The sequence below is a fragment of the Glycine max genome, chromosome 17 (assembly GCF_000004515.6).
Source record: "Glycine max cultivar Williams 82 chromosome 17, Glycine_max_v4.0, whole genome shotgun sequence".
Classification (NCBI taxonomy): Eukaryota; Viridiplantae; Streptophyta; class Magnoliopsida; order Fabales; family Fabaceae; genus Glycine; species Glycine max.
This window is the reverse complement of record NC_038253.2, coordinates 28,203,408-28,227,627: the sequence shown is the minus strand read 5'-3', so window position 1 is coordinate 28,227,627 and position 24,220 is coordinate 28,203,408. Positions and strand designations below refer to the sequence as shown.

At 37.6% G+C, this 24,220-nt stretch overlaps 1 protein-coding gene, 1 long non-coding RNA gene and 1 pseudogene across 2 annotated transcripts; all 3 read right to left on the bottom strand.

Annotated features, from left to right (window-relative positions):
* Positions 1-422: 422 nt before the first annotated feature.
* LOC102667849 (DEAD-box ATP-dependent RNA helicase 8-like) lies at positions 423-12,614 on the bottom strand (annotated as a pseudogene).
* A 1,992-nt stretch (positions 12,615-14,606) lies between these two features.
* LOC121173808 (uncharacterized) lies at positions 14,607-15,373 on the bottom strand. Its single transcript, XR_005889261.1, has 3 exons — positions 15,248-15,373; positions 14,787-14,858; positions 14,607-14,707 (listed from the first exon to the last, which is right to left on the bottom strand). It is a non-coding gene; the product is annotated as an uncharacterized lncRNA (long non-coding RNA).
* A 6,001-nt stretch (positions 15,374-21,374) lies between these two features.
* On the bottom strand, positions 21,375-23,927 carry LOC100812122 (uncharacterized). Its single transcript, XM_006601521.1, has 5 exons — positions 23,924-23,927; positions 23,268-23,843; positions 22,992-23,132; positions 22,232-22,902; positions 21,375-21,851 (listed from the first exon to the last, which is right to left on the bottom strand). The coding sequence occupies exons 1-5, from the start codon at positions 23,925-23,927 to the stop codon at positions 21,375-21,377; spliced, it is 1,869 nt and encodes a 622-aa protein (XP_006601584.1).
* Between the last annotated feature and the right edge of the window lie 293 nt (positions 23,928-24,220).

The window sequence follows — 24,220 nt, the reverse complement described above, 5'->3', positions numbered from 1 at the left end:
GTAATAACCGTCTTTGAATGCAGTGTCTGGTTCGACATTCAAAGACGGTTATTATGTATTAACCGTCTTTGAATGCAGTGTCTGGTTTGACATTTAAATATGGTTTTTGGATAATTCTAAATTCCCCACATAATCACTAAAATAATCTTCCAATATGTGTTATGACCCATATTTAGAGAGATCCTCAAATCCCATGCCTTCAACGGGCTTCAAAAAATTTATGTTCCATGAAAAGAATAACCAGTAGCCATACTTAAATACTACCAATGAGGATATAAGAATATATTTCTATTTTACTTTTATACAACAAGCAAAGGCAACAAGTCAAGCTCTTCATATTTCCACTATAAATTTTGCCAACAAGTCAATGTAAAACACAAGAACTAGGGGAAAAAAACTTCATTGTGCCAATTCATATGATGCTAAAGTGTCAGCAGTGTACCAGTACAAACAAGATTTCGACATGCGCCATTGCGGAAGTCATGAAACACTCTGTTACGATGGTCTTGCAACATCTTTGCATGAATGTAGATACATGAATACCCAAGTTCTGTGATTTTCTTGGCAAGGAGTTCAACCCGATTTACTGAATTGCAGAAGATGATAGACTGGGTTATTTGCAGCTGAAACAGAACCCATCATCAGCATCATCATATTTCAAAGGCAACATATAAGAAAATCTAGAAAACAAAGAAAAAGCAAACCTTAGAAAAAAGAGTATTTAGACAGTGGACTTTCTGTCTCTCTTCCACGAATACATAAGGTTTTCGAAGATACCTATCCTTGAAATCCTTTACAGTAACAGGAAATGTTGCTAAAAACATCAAGATTTGACGAGTTGTAGGAAGAAAATGAATCAGCTGCTCTATAGAAGGTTGAAACTCTGGGGACATAAGCTTATCGGCCTGACAAACCCAAAAAGCAATAGAAAGCCTCAGATTGATAAGTAATTGTTACTACTAAAGACATAAATCTTGAAAGTGCCATAGAATGAACATACATAAATAATGGAAAAGAAAATATGTTCAGCTCTATTTAAAACATGAATGAGAAATCAATGAACATATGCATTTGCTTTAGAAATACAAATTCCTAATCCTAGCACATTGGACAAAAAAATTAAAGAACATAATGCCCATCATATCTTCTTCGTCGAATATGATATAATCATGTTTCTTACCTTTGACTTCCTAAATCTCTTTAAATATGAAAATGTTTTACAAACTGTACAAGATTCTCAACCAAATTATATAAATGAATGAATTCAAGGTGAAATGTGTTTACCTCATCCATAACAAGCATAGCACAATCTTTCAGAATACAAACACCTTTCTTGGCAAGATCTAATATTCTTCCTAGAGTTCCAACTAGTAAATGAACTGGTTGATATAAGAACATTATATCATCTTTCAGGCTGGTACCACCTGTTGTAACCATAACTTGAATTTTCAAGTGCTTTCCAAGCTCTTTGCACACTTGAGAAGTCTACAATGCCAATTCTCGGGTTGGGACCAGTATAACAACTGCATTACAGAAAAATACATTGAAAACATTCAATTCAAAGCAAGGGTAAAGCCAATCATCATGCTTATTCAAAAAGTCCACAACCATGAAATAACTGAAGATGATGCAGAAATGAATCATGAATCAACAATGCCACCAAAAATATATCAACTATTTTTAGCTATTGCAATAAAATCCAAGTATCCAAAAATTCATCTTCATCTAAAATAACTTTTCAGGAGAATCAACAAGATATCCATTAATTTAAAGGGAATATCAAAATCTTATAACTAAAACATAGAGCTTTTATTAAAACCAGATGTTCAGTAGAGAATAAAGAGAAGACAAATAAACTCTGAATTTAGCATTGTTTCATATATATATTGCTTCAATTCTGTGTAGGGTCACATCTCAGGTTTGTTGTACCAAGTGAAGACTGAAACTAAAGAAATCAACATGTAAGTTGTAACAGTTGCAGTATCGTTCATTTTTTATGACAAAAACCAACTTGATGTGCCCTTCAAACTTGAAAGTTCGGCTTGTTACTGCAACTCCAGCTGAACCTTACCAGTCACAAGTCCCATTTTCTTTTTTTAATAGAACACTGCTTACAATCAGTAACAGGCTACCAGATATGCTTATGGAACTGAGACATCTTTAAATACTATTCTTTCAACTAGGCTATGAGAATCATGTGAAAAGCTTAAGGCAAGAGGACTAGAGGAGGACATCAAACCTTGACTAACATTATTGTCCTGGTCAATTTTATCCAATGCAGGAATGCAAAATGCAGCTGTTTTGCCAGTTCCGTTCTTAGCCCTAGCAAGAATGTCACTACCAGTAAAAGCAATCGAAATGCTTTCTTCTTGGATGGGAGAAGGCCTTTCAAAACCCTTCGCATATATTCCCATGAGCAACTCACGCTTCAAAAAGTAATCCTCAAACTCATTTCCTTTAGTTTTCATTACATCCTGAGGAGCAAAAAGGCACCAGATCAAGACAAATAGGTATATATTATAAAATAAAAGTTAATAATGACAAACCCATAATCATAGTAGCTATACGACTAATAAATGGATGGTATTATTTTATGCCTTTCAAGTAGATATTAGAAAATTAAGTAATTATTTACAAGGTTGGCCCATCTTCAAACAAGATATTCTACAAGATATAAAGATATAATATTAGTTTCAACTGATGATTCACAGCTGATATTATAGAACTAAAACTAGTCTGAAATTCTGATACTGAGGACAGATGTCGTACAGGATGTCACGACATCCCGCTTCAGAACATGCAGATTATATATGACAGTATGAACAGATTAAACAAGTAAATAACACAAGAGAATTGTTAACCCAGTTCGGTGCAACGTCACCTACATCTGGGGGCTACCAAGCCAGGGAGGAAATCCACTAGAATAGTATTAGTTCGAAGATCTAACAGCCACTGTATACAACCTTCTCACCTAATCACTACCCATGCAACTTCTACCTAAGAGCCACTCTTAGATATGAGAACCCCTCTCACTCCCTCTCAATCACTCACCCGTGTTTACAAACAAATCAAAGACACACCAGAGATTGCTCTCTGAACAATAGAGATCAACTCTACACACTCAGGTCCAACACTTGATGTTAGGGTAACATCAAGGTGGCTCACAAAACACTCAAGTCACAAAACTCACAAAATAACTCTTCAATCTCGGACTTGGTGGAAAACTCGTGCAGCCTTCATGTTTATATAGCAGTGTGCGTATCTGGGCTGCAACAACTTGCGCTGGATAAGATCTATCATTCTTCTGAAAAATCTGCACTTAAAGATCTAAAAGATAAAGTTTGATCTTTTAGTTTTTATCTTTAATCTTTAATCCCTGAACGAACTATTCAAGTTTGTAATTCGAACTTTAATTATCTTTTAATTCGTTCCTAAAGATAGATCGCCTAATCTGTTGCTGACTGCACATTAATCTGTTAAAGGTATAACAGATTTATGTGTCCAGTATTTTCGGGCAGGATGTCCTGGACATTGTATCCGACATCGTGGATCCTGCAGCTTCAATTCTTCATTTGACATTTTATCTTGCCTTGTGCATTGTGCAGCCCGATCTGATTCCTTGACATAATGTTAGACATCATGTGCAGCAACTCCAGCTTTCCTTCATTGTCTAAGTGCTTATGTTTTAACAAAATTTTAGCCAATCTTTTAAGACTCAGTAAAGCTAAGCACTAACAATCTCCCCCTTTGGCAAATTTTGTCTAAAACATACTTAGACACTTCCTGAGCAGGTACGAGCAGTCATGCAAGTGGGATCAGCAACTTTCATTATCAGAGTAATCAAGCACAGCAGTCTCTGTAGTGGTGACAGCAAAATTCTGCAAGTTGCAAATCTACAAGTCTTTTCCAGGATGTCAAGACATCTCACGTGACATCAGCTTTCTGCTCCCCCTGTCTCCATGCTCTTACTGCAGCATCTTCTATCAGCTACTAGTTTCAGTAGCTTACATCAATCATCATCAGCAGCAGCAGTATAAATACTACTCCCCCTCAAAATCATAAATCATGCATAATATCCTACATGCATAATCTACTGCATAATCTACATGCATAATATCCTATCCTACTACTCCCCCTTTTTAGACAGAATTTGGCAAAAGTAGAATGCATGAAATTAAGGTGCAAATATTACAGACCAATAGCAATCCATTGTTCAAAGGGACATGCCCCAATAGCTAGTAACAGTAAAAAAAATAAAGGTCTGATGGTCATGGGGTGGCATCAGAATCATCATCATCTGATTCTGTATCCTTTGCTGCATCTTCTTCTTCCTCAGCTGCTTCTCCATCATCAATGCCATTGTTTGAGAGTCTTTTGATCAGGCGTTCCAGCTCCATTTTCTTCTCTGTGTTGGCTTTGATGGTTGCCTCCAGCACCTTGCATGTGTCCTTGAGTTCAGCAATCAAATCATCCTTGGACACAGCACCTGAAGTAGCAGCTTTCCCTGATGTCGAGACAATGTCTGGGACATGTGTCCCCTCAAACAGTTTGTAATGCAGGGATAGAGGAGATTCTCTCTTCTTCACAGAGTCAATGTTGTTTAAGATATTGGGATGTTGACTCAACATAATGCCACACAATACAGTTGGGAAGGCAATGGGTAATTTGACAGCAAAAGATTCTGAATGCTTAATAGTTTGATCAAAAATATAGTTTCCAAAATTAAATTTGGACTCGGTTCCAACAGCATACAGAAATTTACCCAAACCTGTGGCAACAGTGGAAGTATGATTGGTGAGTACCCAGTTGGCAGTGCCAATCCTATGCAGGATTGCATACTTCACACTTAGCTTCCCTGCAGAAAGCTTCCCTTTCTTTGGCCAATGTTGGACTTGCTTGGCAGTGATTTCCTTGGCAATTTGATGCTCAGAAACAGCAATATCCACCACTCCTTCAGTTGGTCTGCCCAGGTATTTGTTGATTACAGCAGGGGAGAATCTAATACATTTTCCTCTGACAAACACTTTCTGATACTCATCACTCTTTCTGTTTGTTATGTCAGAGGGAATGTTGACAATGAATTCCCTGACTAGGCTTTCATAACAATCTCCCAACTTGGTGACTGTTTTCAGCAGTCCAGCAGCCTTGATGAGGTCCATGATCTCCTTGCAATCCAAGGCATCTCTTCCCAGTTCTCTTTCTACAGCAAGTCTGCGTTGATATACAAATTTCCACCTTTCAACATTGCCAATGGAGTGGAATGAAATGTTGTCCAATGGGGCATCAGGGACATTTCCAGGCACCTTTTTCCCTGATTTCTTGGCTCTCTTGATGTCGGGAACATCTAGTTCGACATCATCATCAGAATCAGATGAGGAAATTTCTTTCCTCTTCTTGGAAGGGATTGCAACTTTGCTCCATCTGGATGTGGTAGGAGTGATTGGTGTGCTCTTCTTCTGTGCAATAGTTTTGATTCGTCCAGACCTAGTAATGGGGGTTTTTCCCTTTCTGCTTTGTAATCTTTCTGCAATGCCAAGTGCCAACTTTTTGACAATGGGTTCCTCATCAGATTCTACCTCTTCTAGATCAATGAGGTCACTTGGAGCAGGTTCTGGTGCCTTTGGTGCAGGGGTCTCCTCTGTGGCTTGATCCTCTTCCTCTGTTGATTTCTCTTTACTGGATGAAGAGAGGACTTCAGCATTTGGGGTGGAAGATGTTGGGACATCTTTATCAGCATCAGGGACAGAAGCATTTTTCAAAATGCTATTCACAAGACTGCGGATCTTCTTATCCATCTCAGTGTCTACTTCCCTAGGGCTTGTTGCAAAGCTAGGGTTTTCAGAAATCTTCACTCCCTGTTGTCTTTTAGGGATCAGTTTCTCAGGAACAGGGCCTGGACCAGGAATCATTTGTATGGGTTGGATATTGAATTCGGGTTGTTCCTGGTTTGATGGAGTTTTGGAGGATGATGGAGATGATGGTACAGAGGGTGAAACAGGGGATGAGGTTTCTTTTGGTGAGGTAGCCATGGAGAAGCAGAGCTTTTGGAGTGGTTTCGTGAATATCTGAGAAGTGTTGGGGAATGAAAACGAGATTGCCACGAAAATGTAAGTTTGAATGAGGAAGGTAGGGGGACGGAGTTTGAATTTGTTTTGGCTCAGTAGTGAACGTGCTATTAATGTTGAGTGAGACGTTTGAGCACGTTCAGATAGAAGTAGCTGCTATAATTCCTCTAGCAGACAAATGCCCAGCTTGCCCCTCAGTTTTTCAAACTGATTTGCATCCAATGCCTTTGTGAAAATATCTGCTACTTGTTCCTCTGTGGCAACATGCTTCAGTGTGATAACTTTATCATCAACAAGATCTCTAATATAGTGATGTCTAATGTCAATGTGCTTGGTTCTGCTGTGTTGAACAGGATTTTTAGAGATATTAATAGCACTCATGTTGTCACAGTACAATGTCATGACATCTTGTTCGACATTGTACTCCTTCAGCATCTGCTTCATCCAAACTAGTTGTGAACAGCTGCTTCCTGCTGCAATATACTCTGCTTCTGCAGTAGATAGGGACACACAGTTCTGCTTCTTGCTGAACCATGCAATAAGATTGTTTCCCAAATAGAAACCTCCACCAGAAGTGCTTTTTCTGTCATCTGCACTACCAGCCCAATCAGCATCACAATATCCAACCAGCATTGATTCTGAACAATGACAGTACATAATCCCATAGTCACTGGTGCCATTTACATATTTCAGAATTCTCTTTACTTGATTCAAGTGACTTATCTTGGGATTGGCTTGATATCTTGCACAAACACCTACTGCAAAGGTGATGTCAGGTCTGCTTGCTGTTAAATATAGTAAGCTCCCAATCATGCTTCTGTACAAACTTTGATCAACACTGGTGCCAGCTTCATCCTTTGACAGCTTCAAGTGAGTAGGTGCAGGTGTTCTTTTATGGCTGGCATTTTCCATCCCAAACTTCTTGACAATGTTCTTTGCATACTTGCTTTGTGAGAGGAATATGGAGTCTTCCATCTGCTTCACTTGGAGTCCCAGAAAATAAGTCAGCTCTCCAACAAGACTCATCTCAAATTCAGATTGCATCTGTTGGACAAAATGTCGAAGCATCTCATTCGACATCCCTCCAAACACAATGTCATCAACATATATCTGTGCTATCATCAAGTTTTCAGCATCTTGTTTAACAAAGAGAGTCTTGTCAATTCCTCCCTTCCTATACCCTTGCTGAGTAAGGAACTTTGTTAGCCTTTCATACCAAGCTCTTGGAGCTTGCTTCAATCCATAGAGAGCCTTCTTGAGCTTGTATACATGATCTGGATGAGTTGGATCTGCAAATCCCTTTGGCTGCTCCACATAGACTTCTTCATTCAGGTATCCATTCAGAAACGCGCTCTTCACATCCATCTGATACAGCTTGAATTTGAGGATGCAAGCTACACCAAGTAATAGTCTGATGGACTCAAGTCTAGCAACAGGGGCGAAAGTTTCATCAAAGTCTACACCTTCAATCTGAGTGTAGCCTTGAGCAACAAGTCTGGCCTTGTTTCTGGTTATAACACCTTCTTCATTGGTTTTGTTCTTGAAGATCCACTTGGTGCCAATCACATTAGTTCCCTTGGGTCTAGGAACTAGCTCCCAGACTTCATTCCTTTTGAATTGCTCCAATTCTTCTTGCATAGCATTGATCCAGAACTCATCAGTCAGTGCCTCTTTCACATTCTTTGGCTCAGTTTTGGAGACAAAACATGAATTGGAGACAATCTCAGACTCCCTTGATCTTGTAGTGACTCCTCTGTTTGGATCTCCTATAATCAGCTCCTTGGGGTGCATCTTCTGGATTCTAATGGAAGGACTCTTGTCAGGTTGATTGATGTTTGGTTCATCTGTAGCAGAATCAGAGTTTTCTGCATTTTCTGCATTTTCTGCACTTTTAGCTGTATCTGCTACATTGTCTCCCGATGTTCTGACATCGTCTTCGACATCCTTCTTTCTTGCTGGAGTTAGATCATCAACAACCACATTGATGGATTCCATCACAGTTCTGGTTCTGGAATTGAATACTCTATATGCTCTGCTGTTTGTAGAGTATCCCAAGAATATTCCTGCATCACTCTTGGGATCCATCTTTCTCCTTTGCTCTCTATCTGCCAAAATGTAACATGGACTTCCAAAGATGTGGAAGTGCTTGACAGTTGGCTTCCTCCCTTTCCAGATTTCATACAGTGTGGTTGGAGTCCCTCTTCTAAGTGTGACTCTGTTGTGGATATAGCATGCTGTGTTCATGGCTTCAGCCCAGAAATTATAGGGAAGTTCTTTGGCATGAAGCATGACCCTAGCAGCTTCTTGCAAAGTCCTGTTTTTCCTTTCAACTATGCCATTTTGTTGTGGTGTGATGGCTACAGAGAACTCATGAGTGATGCCTTCAGATGTGCAGAATTCAGTAAACTTGCTGTTTTCAAACTCTCTGCCATGGTCACTCCTAATTCTCTTGATGACACAGTCTTTTTCTCTTTGAAGTCTTAGACTCAACTCTTTGAATACTTCAAAGGTGTCTGATTTCTCTCTGATAAAGTTGACCCAGGTAAATCTGGAGAAATCATCCACAACAACATAGGCATACCTCTTTCCTCCAAGGTTTTCAACTTGCATAGGCCCCATCAAGTCCATGTGAAGTAGTTCCAGCACCCTGGAAGTGGTCTGATGTTGAAGCTTCTGGTGGGACATCTTGACTTGCTTTCCAATCTGACATTCACCACAGATTCTGCCTTCTTCTATTTTCAGATTGGGAATGCCTCTAACAGCACCTTTGTCAATGATATTCTTCATGCCTCTTAAGTGCAGATGTCCAAATCTTTGATGCCATATTTTGACTTCATCTTCTTTGGAGGATGGACATGTGGAGGAGTAACTGGTTTCTTGAGGTGTCCATAGGTAGCAGTTGTCCTTTGATCTGCTGCCCTTCATTAGAACTTCATTCTTCTCATTTGTCACCAAGCATTCTGACTTTGTGAAGTTTACATTGAATCCTTCATCACACAACTGACTGATGCTGATCAAGTTTGCAGTCAGTCCCTTCACCAGCAGTACTTTGTTCAGACTAGGAAGTCCATCATGGACTAGCTTTCCCATTCCAGTGATCTTTCCTTTAGAGCCATCTCCAAATGTCACATAGCTAGTGGAGCAAGGTTCAATGTTCACCAGGAATTCTTTAACTCCTGTCATGTGTCTGGAACAGCCGCTATCTAGGTACCAATCTTCCTTAGCTGATGCTCTAAGTGAAGTATGAACAACAAGACTAACAATCTTGTGTTTTGGAACCCACACCATCTTTCTTCCGCTGCTGCTATTTTGAGTTCCATGACGTGGATGGCCATGTAGATGATAACAAAAAGGCTTTATGTGACCATACTTGCCACAGTAGTGACACCTCCACTTCTTTCTGTTGCTCTTTTTCTGCTGCGCTCCATGATGTCGAGACCGATGTTGTGACATCGAGGCTCCAGTGCTGTTTTTGGCAGGAACAAATTCTGTCATGGTTGATCTGCCAGCAGATTTATGATTAAATCCAAGTCCTCTCTGGTTTCCAACATTCTTTCCAAGATGTAGCACCTCATCAAGCATATCTGAGCCTTTATTCAGCATCTTTATTGATTTTGTCATGTTTTCCAGTTTAGAGTTCAGAAAACCAATTTCTCCTTTAAGCTCAGAGATTTCCTCTTCATGTGCCTCCTTCTCAGCCTCCAGATTTGCAATGATCTTCTTCAGTTGTGCCTCTTGCTGAAGAATCTTCTCACTTTTGATGCATAGTTCTCTATAGGATATAGCAAGCTCATCAAAAGTGATTTCAACATCAATATCACTTGAATCTTCATCAGATTCAAATATCCCAGTGAGTGCATTCACATCTCTGTCAGAATCACTTTCTTGTTCACTCTCTGTATCATCAGACCAACATACAGAAAGTCCTTTCCTCTGCTTCTTGAGATGGGTGGGACATTCAGCTTTGATGTGTCCGTAGCCTTCACACCCATGGCATTGAATTCCTTTGCTGGGCTTTTCATCTGACATCTTCTGGTGTTCACTACCTTTCCTGATGTCGAAAGGGATGTTCCGGACATGTGGTTTCTGCCTCCTGTCCATTCTTTTCAGCACTTTGTTGAACTGTTTTCCAAGGAGCACAACTGCGTTAGTCAGACCTTCATCAGTATCCAGGTCATACTCATCTTCTTCTCCTTCATCATTGGACACGAACGCCAGGCTCTTGCTCTTCTTTTCAGTCCTATCCGAGAGTCCCAGCTCAAAGGTTTGAAGGGAACCAATGAGTTCATCTACTCTCATGTTGCAAATGTCTTGGGCCTCCTCTATTGCAGTGACTTTCATGTCAAATCTCTTAGGCAAAGATCTGAGGATCTTTCTCACCAGCTTTTCATCTGTCATCCTTTCTCCCAAGGCAGTGCAAGCATTGGCAATTTCAAGAATGTTCATGTGGAAGTCATGAATGCATTCTTCCTCCTTCATCTTCAGATTTTCGAATTTTGTAGCCAATAGTTGCAATCTGGACATCTTCACTTTGGAGGTTCCTTCATGAGTGATTTTCAGAATCTCCCATGCATCCTTGGCAACTGTGCATGTGTTGATCAATCTGAAGATATTCTTGTCAACTCCATTGAATAGGGCATTCAAGGCTTTGGAGTTTCCAAGTGCCAATTCGTCTTCTTCTTTTGTCCAGTCTTCTTCTGGCTTCAATTCATCAGTGGGCTTTCCTTCTGTGTCCAGCATCTTGGGATGTTCCCAGCCTTTGATGACAGCTTTCCAGGTTCTGCTATCCAGTGATTTGAGGAAGGCCACCATCCTTGCTTTCCAGTATTCATAGTTGGTTCCATCCAGAATTGGTGGTCTGTTCACTGGTCCTCCTTCTTTCTCCATGTTCATCAGAATTTATCTCCCTAGATCTCACTCAGTGATTTAGAGTGCCCGCTCTGATACCAATTGAAATTCTGATACTGAGGACAGATGTCGTACAGGATGTCACGACATCCCGCTTCAGAACATGCAGATTATATATGACAGTATGAACAGATTAAACAAGTAAATAATACAAGAGAATTGTTAACCCAGTTCGGTGCAATGTCACCTACATCTGGGGGCTACCAAGCCAGGGAGGAAATCCACTAGAATAGTATTAGTTCGAAGATCTAACAGCCACTGTATACAACCTTCTCACCTAATCACTACCCATGCAACTTCTACCTAAGAGCCACTCTTAGATATGAGAACCCCTCTCACTCCCTCTCAATCACTCACCCGTGTTTACAAACAAATCAAAGACACACCAGAGATTGCTCTCTGAACAATAGAGATCAACTCTACACACTCAGGTCCAACACTTGATGTTAGGGTAACATCAAGGTGGCTCACAAAACACTCAAGTCCCAAAACTCACAAAATAGCTCTTCAATCTCGGACTTGGTAGAAAACTCGTGCAGCCTTCATGTTTATATAGCAGTGTGCGTATCTGGGCTGCAACAACTTGCGCTGGATAAGATCTATCATTCTCCTGAAAAATCTGCACTTAAAGATCTAAAAGATAAAGTTTGATCTTTTAGTTTTTATCTTCAATCTTTAATCCCTGAACGAACTATTCAAGTTTGTAATTCGAACTTTAATTATCTTTTAATTCGTTCCTAAAGATAGATCGCCAAATCTGTTGCTAACTGCACATTAATCTGTTAAAGATATAACAGATTTATGTGTCCAGTATTTTCGGGCAGGATGTCCTGGACATTGTATCCGACATCGTGGATCCTGCAGCTTCAATTCTTCATTTGACATTTTATCTTGCCTTGTGCATTGTGCAGCCCGATCTGATTCCTTGACATAATGTTAGACATCATGTGCAGCAACTCCAGCTTTCCTTCATTGTCTAAGTGCTTATGTTTTAACAAAATTTTAGCCAATCTTTTAAGACTCAGTAAAGCTAAGCACTAACATAGTCCACAAGAAGGAACATACGAAGTGTTTGCTGTGCGAGAGAGGCTTGAAGCTAAGTTCTTGTTCAATGATAATACCATGCTTAGTATTGACATAGGTGAAATGCTTAAATAATTTGTAGACAAAAAGAAGCTTACACATCCGGCATTTGGCAATTATTTGCAGAAGTCTTTGTGAAATTGTTCAAAGATAAATCACTGAAAGAGAACATAAAGTGAGAATAAATTTCATAATTCAATGAGTGCTAACTAAAGAGACATGCTTACATATGCTTTTTTATGCTCAGTATCCAATCAGGAATTGGTCCACTTAGAGAATTGTTAGTTAGAAACCTGCATCCATCATGAATATATGTCACATTATATCAGAAAAAAATAAGTTGAGAAAAAGCAACCAACATTCTTGAGATCAAATTAATATAAACATTCACATCCTTTCGGTTAAATCTTCTTGCTGGCAAATGAAAATACACACTTACAAGTAATTTAGATTTCCCAAATCCTGAAATGAATCTGGGATTGAACCTGTTAACATGTTGGAGCTCAGATCTCTGAAAGAGAAAATAGGAAATTACTATGATGTAGTAATGGCACATGCCACATCCAAATTCTAACAACAAAATATAATGGAGGTAATTTCAAGTTTCCAATAATTCTTATTTTTTTTCTCTTTTTGATGGCATTTTGAAACACAATATTGCAGATAATAATTTGCACAGATGATGCATGTAAAATTTATATCCACATTCTTGGTAGTTATATTGTCATTATACTGGTATAACTAACCAACAAATCACAATCACCTTAAAGGACATGCCCCCAATGATTACACAAACAGATGAAGAGTGTCCAAAAATAAGTCTTGAAAAATATCTAACAATACTTGATTACCAGAGGGGCAAAGAAGTGTTAATCACAAAATTAATTGGATTCAAATTATTTCCTAAATCCTGATCTTTATAATGTAGAAATTCCATACTCATAAACTTTATCTAATGAAGAATAGAGGGAGAAAAGGTGCTACCTAACAATATAGGTGCAAAATTAAAATAAACACATATTGTAGAAATGGAGATGATAAAATGATCAAATTATTACAGAGTGACTTCTAAATCCTTAATTGCGTCATGATTCAACTAAAATTAGAATGTGTTTTTGTATACTAAAATTAAATAGATAATAATGAGATTGGTAAACAGGTTGATAAAAAAACTAAAGAATATATAGCTAGTTATATACTCTTGATGCAACTTACATGCTTTTCAAACTTTCTATTTCTCCAATGTAGTTTGGAATGGGAACAGTTATTAAGCAATTCCTCAATTCCCTAAGTAACAGAAATATGATAGAAGCCTAAATGAATTATATAGTTCTTCACGTAAGAGCAGTTAAGGTTTCAACTCACAGTCTTAGCAAAAGTTTCAAATTCTTCAGATTAGGAAATGTCATAGTTGGTCCCTTCAAATCATATATCCTCCTGATATATAAATGTTTCATCAATGAAAAGAAGATGTTCCACTATAAGAGATTGCATTCCATTACGATTGTAAAATGCACACAAAATGTAATAATTTTGGAATACTCTTAAAAGGACAAAGTGCTCACAATTCTGTCAAATTTGTCAAGTAAGATATGACAGAAGGAATTGGGCCGTCCAAGGATGTGCCCTGCAAATCCCTACAAAAAGTTTTCTTAGATAATACAATGCAAGTTAATCATGATATAACTTTATTTTATTCTTCAACAAAGAAAAGGTCATGGATGAACCAAAATTTATCCCGTCTAGTTTTTATACTCAACTGGTTTCACAAAGGTGTTTAGAAGCTGCTGGAGCTTCTAATGGAATCACCGAAAAGGTGCTTAGAAGCTAAGGCTACATTCCTTTGCTTATTGTTTTCTTTTATCTATTTCATTTCATGCATTCATTCTTTTAAAGCAAAATTTATCCAAACAAAGAATTTTAAAATCCAAAGAATTTAAATTGACGCAAATAAATTTTCTACAATTAAAATTCCTTATTCAAACACTACTTGTTTACAGGACAAGTTTAACTTAGTTTCTTTCTAACTCAATTTTGATAGTTTTTTTTCCTTATATTTGACTCATTGTATGGCATGTCTCAAATCTATCTGATTCATTAACATAATATATAAATTTTAATATTTTTTATAATTAAATTATAGTATTAAATAATTAATGTATAATTTATAATATATAATATATATCTTAAATTAAATAATATCAATGTCAACAAAATATTATTATTATTACAAAATATTGTCGATTAAGTAACAAAAAGAGTCCAAATGTCCTACATAATTATTTACCTAAAATTATTTCATTTCTTTGTCAATTTTATCTTTTTTTACAATTTTTGTTCAAATCCTTCAAATAGCTAGAGCTTTGTTGTTTTTAAAAAGTGTCATGTTTATATAAATGGTTTACTTAAAAATATTTTATGTAGAAGTCTGTAGATTCATTTAGTTAAAGTGAAAAAAAAGGAGTTAGGGATGTGTGGAGAAAACAGTATGAAATTGTAGATAATATGGAGGCAATTTAATGATTTAAATTGATTATGTAAATCAAATGAAATTAAAAAAATGAAACAAATAGTGTCACAATCTCAGCAAGTTGCTCATTTTTCCAAGGCTCGGGGGAAGAGGTCCCTCAAGTTGATTATCTTCCAAAATCCTGTAAACATGGATTACAAATATAATTATTCCACCTCCAATTTTAATCAATTAGCATCATAGTTTTCTGAAACGCTTACAGTTCTTGCAGACTAGCCATGTCACCAATTTCTGAGGGAATTGAACCAGTAAGTCGATTTCCTAAAAGGTTCCTGAAGCATGTAGCAATTGTACTGTGAGGAATCATGCAAACCCCATTTAGGATTTTTTTTAATTAAAATGTAATGATAGTATAAAAGATTTTACACTATCATCCAATAATAGGTTGTTGGTAAGATTATTGACTTCTAGTTGGTTGTCGGCTACGTAGGTCACACCACGCCATTTGATTCTTAAAAACCAAAGCCTTATCTAGGGTGATTTCTAATGGGTTAACAATGTAAAAAATTTTACACTTACAATTTATGAAAACTAAACTCAATTGCAAGAAGGAAAAAAAAAAGACAGTCGCAAAGGTTCTTAGTTAACAAATGAAGAACATGCCTCACAAATAGAGCAAGCAAGATGAAAATACACAGATGCATAGGTAATGATGACTTACAGAGTGACAACTGATGAGAGGCGTCCAAGGCTTTTTGGAATTGAGCCATTGAAATAATTCCTAGTGAGTTCACTGCTCAGTATAAAAGTTTCAGTTAGTTATTTCTAAGTAGATTCCTTTGCATTTGATAAAGTTAATAATGTTTTGACCTTCATATAAAAGAACTAGAATGTATACTACTAATGACAAAATAACACTACAAATATTGCAATTCACCATTCATATTTGTATAACAGCATGCATGGTGGGGCATTACCCTACAATCCATAGTTTCTTTTATCGTTTAAATCAAAGACAATACTAGAAAGTTTATAATAACTCATGTGTCCTATTCAACCAATTCAACTAGATCTCATTGGTTAGTTGATTAGTGTTCATAGTTTTATTTTCTTATTTGAAAATCATGACATAAATGGGGAATCCAATGTACATGGTGCAAAAAGAATTCTCAAGCAACTTAGTATTTACCTCCCTCAAAAGTTTGAACTGGGTTAGGAACAAGAACACTAACAGCATTTTCATCAACATAAATAATTGGATTTCTTCTTAAAACAATCTCCAACTTCCGATAAACATTCTTACAAGACTTTCCGAGGAAATAATTCTTTTAGTCTTGCACTATTTGAGTCTGCCACAGTGTGGAAAAGATGGCTCAAACCAACCACAGATGCCACAACTGAACCAAGAAACTTCAAACCCAATAAAAAATGCACAGGAATTAGCCTCTACAAGAGTATAAATAGCAGTCAAAGAATCTAGAAACAAAGGAGAAGTGGCTTCACCTAAGCCACCAAATGATTACATGGCTGACGATATTATTGCTGGAATTTAACATGAAAGCTAAGATATTCTACTAGCATACCTTAACCACAAGTCAGGTTTCGGGGTATATCATTCTAACCCAAGCTAGGTGAATACATCAGTTATCAATAACGGATGGCTGCGGAACATGGCAGAAGGCTGAAATTCCACCACATAAACATGCCATTGCGCCTTATGGTGTCACCATGGCCAGACTTCCTTCACAAATTGCCTACGGCAGTTGGCAAAAAATCCACCATGGCAGGGCCATAGCCACTATTTAACAACACTTGATACAGTTTGCAAATATTAAATTTAAAAGCACAAAAGTATGTTAGTTTATATCCAAAAATAAATACAGAGGCAGTGGCAAGGGAAGCCAACCCCAGCACTGCAAACAGCAATATCTCTGCATGACATACTTGAGTACTTACAGGAGAAGCCTCAAAAGATTCTGACAGAACAGAAGTTCTATAAAAGTGAATTCCAGGTACTGAAGTAACAAGATGTCCTGTTGACCTCCAAAGTCATATTTTGTAAGCTGAGTAATCCAGTAAGCCTGGCTGGGTACATCAATAACAAGAGATGCCATAAACCTAGCCAACTGAGCAGTGAAGTCACAGTTTGAACCTTGATGAATGTCAGCATTGCCAACTTTTGGGAAAAGTGATGCAAAATCAACAGAAGTGGCATGAGGGAAATCTTGTCACCATATAGTGTTAGTCACACTGTTCCACTACATAACCATGAAAATTGATCAACAGTTTTTCCATGTTAATGACATACAAACATTGAATCATATAATAGTTGTAAACCTACTATAAGCATGACTTAAGGTACCTATAGAAATGCTAATTTACATAAATATAACCTGATGATACAAATGTTGCTATTATAGGCTTCAAAGTTTATATTAGGGACACTAAGGCAATTGCAGTTGATGTCTTACAGATAACCATTTTACAAGTATAATGCTAAGAGTTACAATGTTTTTATACTGAACTGAAGTATCATATAAGTTAACTTAATCGAGTGAAGTGGCCTCCAAAACTGAATGTTAATAACTAGAAGTTTGGTTCATAGAACACCTGCTTTTCCACCAAATTAGCCGATGTAATAACAATTTGAATACTATCTTTTCTTTGCAAAACAATCAACTTTGGATGATGGCAAGCAATCCCCTGTCTCTTGCAGTTATTACCAAATGCTATTATGGTTTCAGGGAATTGAGGACACCTAATATCCAACAAGAAAGTACATTCACAAATAGGAAAAATAAAGTAGCGTATTGTGGCATGCAATTGTAACTAGTAGATGAAGGCACCTTGTAATATGTCAAGAAAGAGCACTGTGGAAGGAACCACAACATGAGACAATAATAGCCTGAAACAAGTGTCCATGAGTAAAAAGATTCATAGAAAAAACAACTAAACTGATTCTCATAAAAATTAAAAAGAACAATCAAAATAGAATAGCAACAAAGGACAGATGCTTGTGCTCAAATAAAGAAAAATAACTTTCAGGTTGTAAAATTGAATGGTAAATTACTAACATTATGAACAGACAACAAAAGTAGAAAAATATATAAATAAATATAAACTATTAAACCTCCTACATCATATAAAACAAAAAAGAGGATGATATAACAAATTTGGTGAATCACTGATTTTGGAGTCGTTTGCCTAGGGCCAGCTATTCTGCATACAAAGCAAAAGCCTCAACAAGGAAAAATTAAACTCATTCACAAATAAATAAAAAATGTAAAATTACCATGCTGTGTCGGGATCCTTTGGCTCACAGAAGGGTCTATTCTTGGAAGAGTTGTGTAGCTGTCCTCCCCATCATTCACTCTAAATCTGATAGAGGCAAAGAAATCTCATTGCCAATAAGAAGCATTGCTTCTTTACAGTTATAAAAGAATAAGTATGTACAGGAGTTAGAAATTTGTGAATTTTATGTCTACTGTCTTATTAAAAAAAATAATAAGCGGTATAGCAAAAATGTAATTATTGAAAACCTAAGGGTCTTCCCTTGCTTGATATCGTTCCATCTGCCATTAATGACAAGAAATTAAAAGAAGTTCCATTCTCTCAGTCTAACAATTTTGTAAAGACAACAAAACACAAAGTTTCATAAATATATTTCCAAATAAATACAAGCCAATATAGTGACATTTGTATCAGTAATGTTCACAATAACCAAAAAATTTCCTATGTCAACTAAGACTTTGTACATTGATTGCTTTGAACTTTAAGAAAATATTCTGCCCATTTCTGGCGAATCGTTGTAATTGTTTCATTGTCTAGCACCGTTCCATCAAGAAACCACTACAAAATATGAAGAATACAAAGGGTGTATTTAATGAAGATGTAAAATGAATGAAAATACTACTAAAATAGTAATTTGAAGATGTTAAACCGAACATACCATGCTCCAATCATTCTTTAAACCCCCACTGATGATGTTCCACATCCAATGCATCACGTAGTAGCCACACTCATACCCTCTGCTTTGAACATGGCTCTACATTCAATATAAATAATAATTCGATCTAACAATTGTATTGAGGTTATCATTTGAAGATCAATACTGGAAAATAATGATTAATTGCATCACTAACCTTGACTTCAATCCACTTAGGAGTTGCTGGATTATTTGTACCATCCGCAGTTGTGTTTGTTGACTTCATTGCACTGCTTATAATAATAGCATGATCAACATCTATATGACGATAACAAATGGTTGACACAAAATATTACACTGCATGATATGAGGGACAATACAAAACTTTACTTGTTAATTGCAGTTTTGATATGAGTATCAAGCTTCTTACGTAACGAACAAAACCATGCAACAACATTGGTCGCAGGACACAGTACTACTAGTTGCCAATGGCCCCTACAAGAAACAAGTATTAGGTAAGTAGAACTTCAACATTATTTAACCATTTGAATTAATAGTACTTACTGATTTAAGTAAGCTCCCAGGTACACCTCTCATTGCGATTCCTTAAGCCATGCTTGTAAGTAATGCTCACATTCAGCACGTCGATCCTTTGCATTGTGTATCGATTGTGGCTCAAGGAATCCATACACAGAAGCATGACCCAAAGTTGAGCCCCACTCATCCAAAAACCTGCTTTGATAAAATATACATAAAAATTGATACTGATGCATAGCATACAAAATACTACTTATCAATGAATCATATTAAATTTACTTACAGCATCCATAACTGTAGTATAGATATGTTCAAACATTTGTATCCAGCTACTATTTCATTTACATCAGAGAATGTCAAGAAGAATGAAGCAACAACATTTGAAAGCCCAAATTTGCTGCCATCCCACTTAAACTCAACAGGTGTGTCGTACATGAAATATAGGCTCTTAATCAGTTGACGCAACAGATCATGGTCAAAATCATTCGTCCCCCTTTCATTTGTTTCAGGAAGTTTCTTTGGACTAGTATCGGACTCCTAAATGTGTAATGAAAACAACAATTTACATAATGTCACAAACTAACATATATTCATGTAAACATGTGATGCAGCAAATATAATAACACCAAATTTACCTCATGTGACACTTTTTTCACAAGATTTGTTGGCCATGCAATGAATGTTTGAAGAGCCTGCCTGACATATTGAATCTCTAATGTCAGGAAGGGCACTTCGGCGTCACCTTCTATAACTTTGTCAACACTCACCCTTACAACATCATCAGCATAAGTGACATTGTGAATGGCAGATCCCCCCTCACATATTTTCCCCAAGGCCACCAACATTGTAGTATGTTGTCGTTGCACGTATAACCCCATAGTGGGTTTTAAGCTCACATTTTTGTCGCCTGATGGGTCAACATCAGCAGTTTCTACATTACTTCCTTTAGTGCTAAGACGTGCATCCAATGCCTGTAAATCCACCTCAATAAGGGGAGAGTATTGTGATCCCATCTGACTCAACTGAATGAAGATCTGACTGGACAACTCCTTCTTAAATTCCTCCAGACTCCTCTTATGTTGTTCTTCATATTCATTCCTTACTTGTTCCTTTATGTTTCCAATAATGCCAACCCACTGTTGCTGCATTAGTGTTGTTGAGGAACTACTCGACGTACGTGTTGCCCTACCATAAAATTGAGTAAGGGTCATACCAGATCCCGCTGCACGAACTCGACCTGGATGTTTCGATTTGCCAATGGTCGTATTCAAGATGTCATCCCGACCATGGGGAACAAAACTACCCTGTGTCGTCTGCTCTTCTAACGAGTCCTAAAACAAGCACAACATATTGAAAGAGTTAATGAGGTAGTAATTATAAAGCAAACAAAAATTAGTTCCAAATTGATTATAATCATGCTACAACTCACAATTCTATCCGAAATTTCTTTTGCTGCCTTTGATGTCATCTGGCCATATCATTTTGTTCTAGCCATTTTCCACTTCACTTGCCTTTTAATGGGAGATGGCGGCTCCTCCAGATCAAACAATGGATTCTCAGTCAAAAGTGCTTGCTGTTGTCTTTGCTTTGTTTTCTCATCTAACAATTTTTTCTCAAGCAAGTCATAACCCCCACGAGACAGTACGTGGGGGCAGTCATTGTATTTTTTACTCTCCTTTGCCTTTTTCCGAATTTCCTGTCATTGACAATATATTATTTGCATTTATTTAATTGTTAAAAATGTACATTTCTAAAGAAATTTAAACTAAATTGAACAAACATGTTACCTGCCAATCCGGGGTCTTGCGACTTGCAACAAATTCGTCCTAAGTTTGTTTAACCATACCATATTTTACTGAAGGATTTTCTTCCTGTCCGGCTTGTGTATCAGCATAGACAAATTTAGTGGTTAGCGAAGACTTAAATTGCCTCCACTAGTGCCCACCGTGGACATTACTTTTTTCTTGGCCTTTTCAGCTTCTGGGATATCAAATTTAGCCTGCATTACATATTCATCATGTCAATTTTAGTGCATGTAAACATTTTTTTGAAAATAAACTCAATGTTTCAATACATAAAGCTGTTAACGTGACTTACCAAAATGTCCCCCCATACCATGTCCTTAAGAGTTTCTGGCACATTTTTCCAATTGCTGTGGATAATGGGGATCTTTTCTCCAGCTACAACCCCTAAAAAACTGTGGAACTTTTGCTTCTCTAGGCTTGATGCTCTTCCACTTGTAGGATCCACATTAACTATTGGTCTAGGCTGATCTAAACTTCTTAAAGTCAGCCTTCTAAGACGTGTGCTTTGTCGTGTCTTCTTAGGTTGTGGCTCCGAATTACCATCTAACTGCGAAGGGGACCTTGGCGGTGTCACCATGACGCTATCCAAATGAACCTTCAGCATGATCATGACGAATCGCATGTACGTCATCCACCTCTGCTTGTTCACATATTGAAGGCATTTTTGTACAAAAACGAGGAGTCTCACAAATGTCAAGGGATGCATCATGAATTTGTTCCCTAAGACCAATTGGCATTCCTTGTAGAACCACTGATAATCTATGACTATTTGGATCTTGGATGTAAAACACTTGTCTAGCTTGTTCTGCCATAATGAATGGTTCCTCCTTGTAACCTACCTTGTTAAGGTCTACTAAAGTGAATCCCATTTCATCTCTATGAACACCGGTATTTCCATTAACCCATTTACATTTAAATACTGAAACTCTAAATTGATTATAATCAAGCTCCCAGATTTCTTCAATAACTCCTAAATAAGGCATTGAGGCTTCAATTGGGTTGTTATCAGATGCTCTAGAAAAGTGCTCAGAATGAGCCTCCACAATCACCCCACTATTCTGCACACTACTTTTATCATCTTGTGATTTGTATAGAACGAATAATTTTTTATGTCATACCCCTGCCAAGTAGGGACATTTAGATTCGGACCAATAGCCAACAATCTTAATGTTTTGGAAGCATTGTCATCACTCATAATTGTTTCTTTAAACCAGTTCATGAAAGTTCTATTATGCTCTTGCAACAATTTCATCATATTCAATTTTGGGTTAATAGATGTCATATATTGTTTGTGAGTTTGTATGTATGGAACGACCTCCTGTGTGTTATTCAAGATATACAAATGCGCTTGTGACACATCTTGTCGACTCATGGTAACAACATTGAAGCCTCGTGTCCCTTGACCTCCTCGTGTCCGGTCATGACGAATTTTCGGTACCCCCACAGCTTCAACTGTTTCCATGTACTGTGAACAAAATTCAATAGCTTCTTCAGCAACATACCTTTCTACAATGGAAGCTTCTGGTCGGTATTGATTTTTGGTATATCCCTTCAACACTTTCATGTAGCGTTCAATTGGATACATCCACCGCAAAAAAACCGGACCACACAACCAAATTTCCCTCACAAGATGAACAATTAGGTGAACCATGATGTCAAAAAATGATGGTGGGAAATACATCTCTAACTGACAAATGACAATGGCAGCCTCATTCTCCAAGTCATCCAATTGATGAGGATTAATGACTTTACTACATATGGCATTAAAAAGAAAGCACAAACGGGTTATGGCAACTCTAACTTTGTCAGGCCAGATGTCGCGAATCGCAACAGGGAATAATTGTTGCATTAAGACACGACAATCATGAGACTTCAAGCCAACCAACTTAAGATCATTGAGGGCGACAAGGCTCTTGATATTTGAAGAGTATCCTTGTGGAACTTTGAGATTCCACAGACATTGACAAAAACTTATCTTCTCTGTTGTTGACAGTGTGTGGCATGCTGGGGGTAAATATGTTCGCCGACCTTGTGATATGGGATGCAACTGCTCTCGTATTCCCATGTCAACCAAGTCTTGACGAAATTTCAAACCATCCTTTGTCTTCCCTTTAATGTTAAGAAGAGTACCAATTAAACTATCACACACATTTTTCTCCACATGCATAACATCTAGACAGTGCACATATAGATCAGACCAGTATGGAAGATCAAAAATATTGAGCATTTCTTCCACATGTTGTTGGGAGATGATGTCTTCTTCTGGGACTTGCCAAACACGGTTACAATTTCCTTTACGCGATCATGAACTTGGTTTCCAGTTAATGCTTCTGAGGGGCCTTCATTTTCATGACTTCCATTAAAAGCTTTTTACAATCGTCGATAAGGGTGAAAAGTTTTTAGAAATCTTTTGTGTCTGGTATATAATGCCTTCTTTCCATGCTTAAGTTGGATGAAGCTTGTATTTTTCTCACAGATAGGACATGCATGATGCCCTTTCACACTGTATCCACTTAAATTTCCATATGCTGGAAAATCATTAATAGTACAAAACACCATTGTGCGTAACCTGAACGTCTGCTGCATATTTGCATCCCACACATCTACCCCTTCTTCCCACAATTGTTTCAAGTCTTCGATTAATGGCATAAGATACACATCAATATCATTCCCTGGCTTCCTTGGACCCGCGATCATCATACACAGGATAATGTATTCACGCAAAATGCACAACCATGGGGGAAGGTTGTAAATCATCAGTAAAATAGGCCACGAACTGTGGTTGCTGCTTAAGCTACCATAAGGATTCATTCCATCAGAAGCAAGAGCAAGCCTTAGGTTCCTTGGCTCATACCCAAACTCTGGATACAAATGATCAATTGTCTTCCACTGCGGCGAATCGGCAGGATGCCGTAGTAATCCATCAGATTTTCGGTCATTCGAATGCCATGAAAGGTTTTTTGCATCATGTGCATTAGCAAACAATCGCTTAAACCTTGGTATTATTGGAAGATACCAGCACACCTTGGCAGGACGACAATTTTTGGTTCCTGCATCATCAGTTAATTCATCTTGTTGCACTTTGTATCGTGATACCCCACACGTGGGGCATTGTCGTAGTTCTGCATACTCATTTCTATACAATATGCAATCATTAGGGCATGCATGGATCTTCTTGTACTCCATTCCCATTGGACACAATCTTTTTGGCCTCGTATTGATTTTTCGGCAAAGTATTTTGTTCAGGAGGCATGTTCTTCAATAAGACCAGCAATTCAGTGAAGCTTTTATCACTCCACCCAAATCTTACCTTCAAGTTTACCAAAGCTAACACTGCTGACAACCGCGTGAAAGATGTGCACCCCTGATACAATGGCGTGTTGGAATCACGTTCTATTGTATCATACGGAGGTGCATGCGCTTGCTC

Bases quoted from the DNA above. Each gene is read 5' to 3' on its own strand.
- LOC100812122 (XM_006601521.1), bottom strand. The intron at 23,133-23,267 runs GTGAGAAAAATA...ATGAAAATGAAG, and splicing joins GCATCATGCATGTCCTATCT to GCCCCTCAGAAGCATTAACT. The intron at 21,852-22,231 runs GTACCGAAAATT...AGTAGTGTGCAG, and splicing joins AAACAGTTGAAGCTGTGGGG to AATAGTGGGGTGATTGTGGA.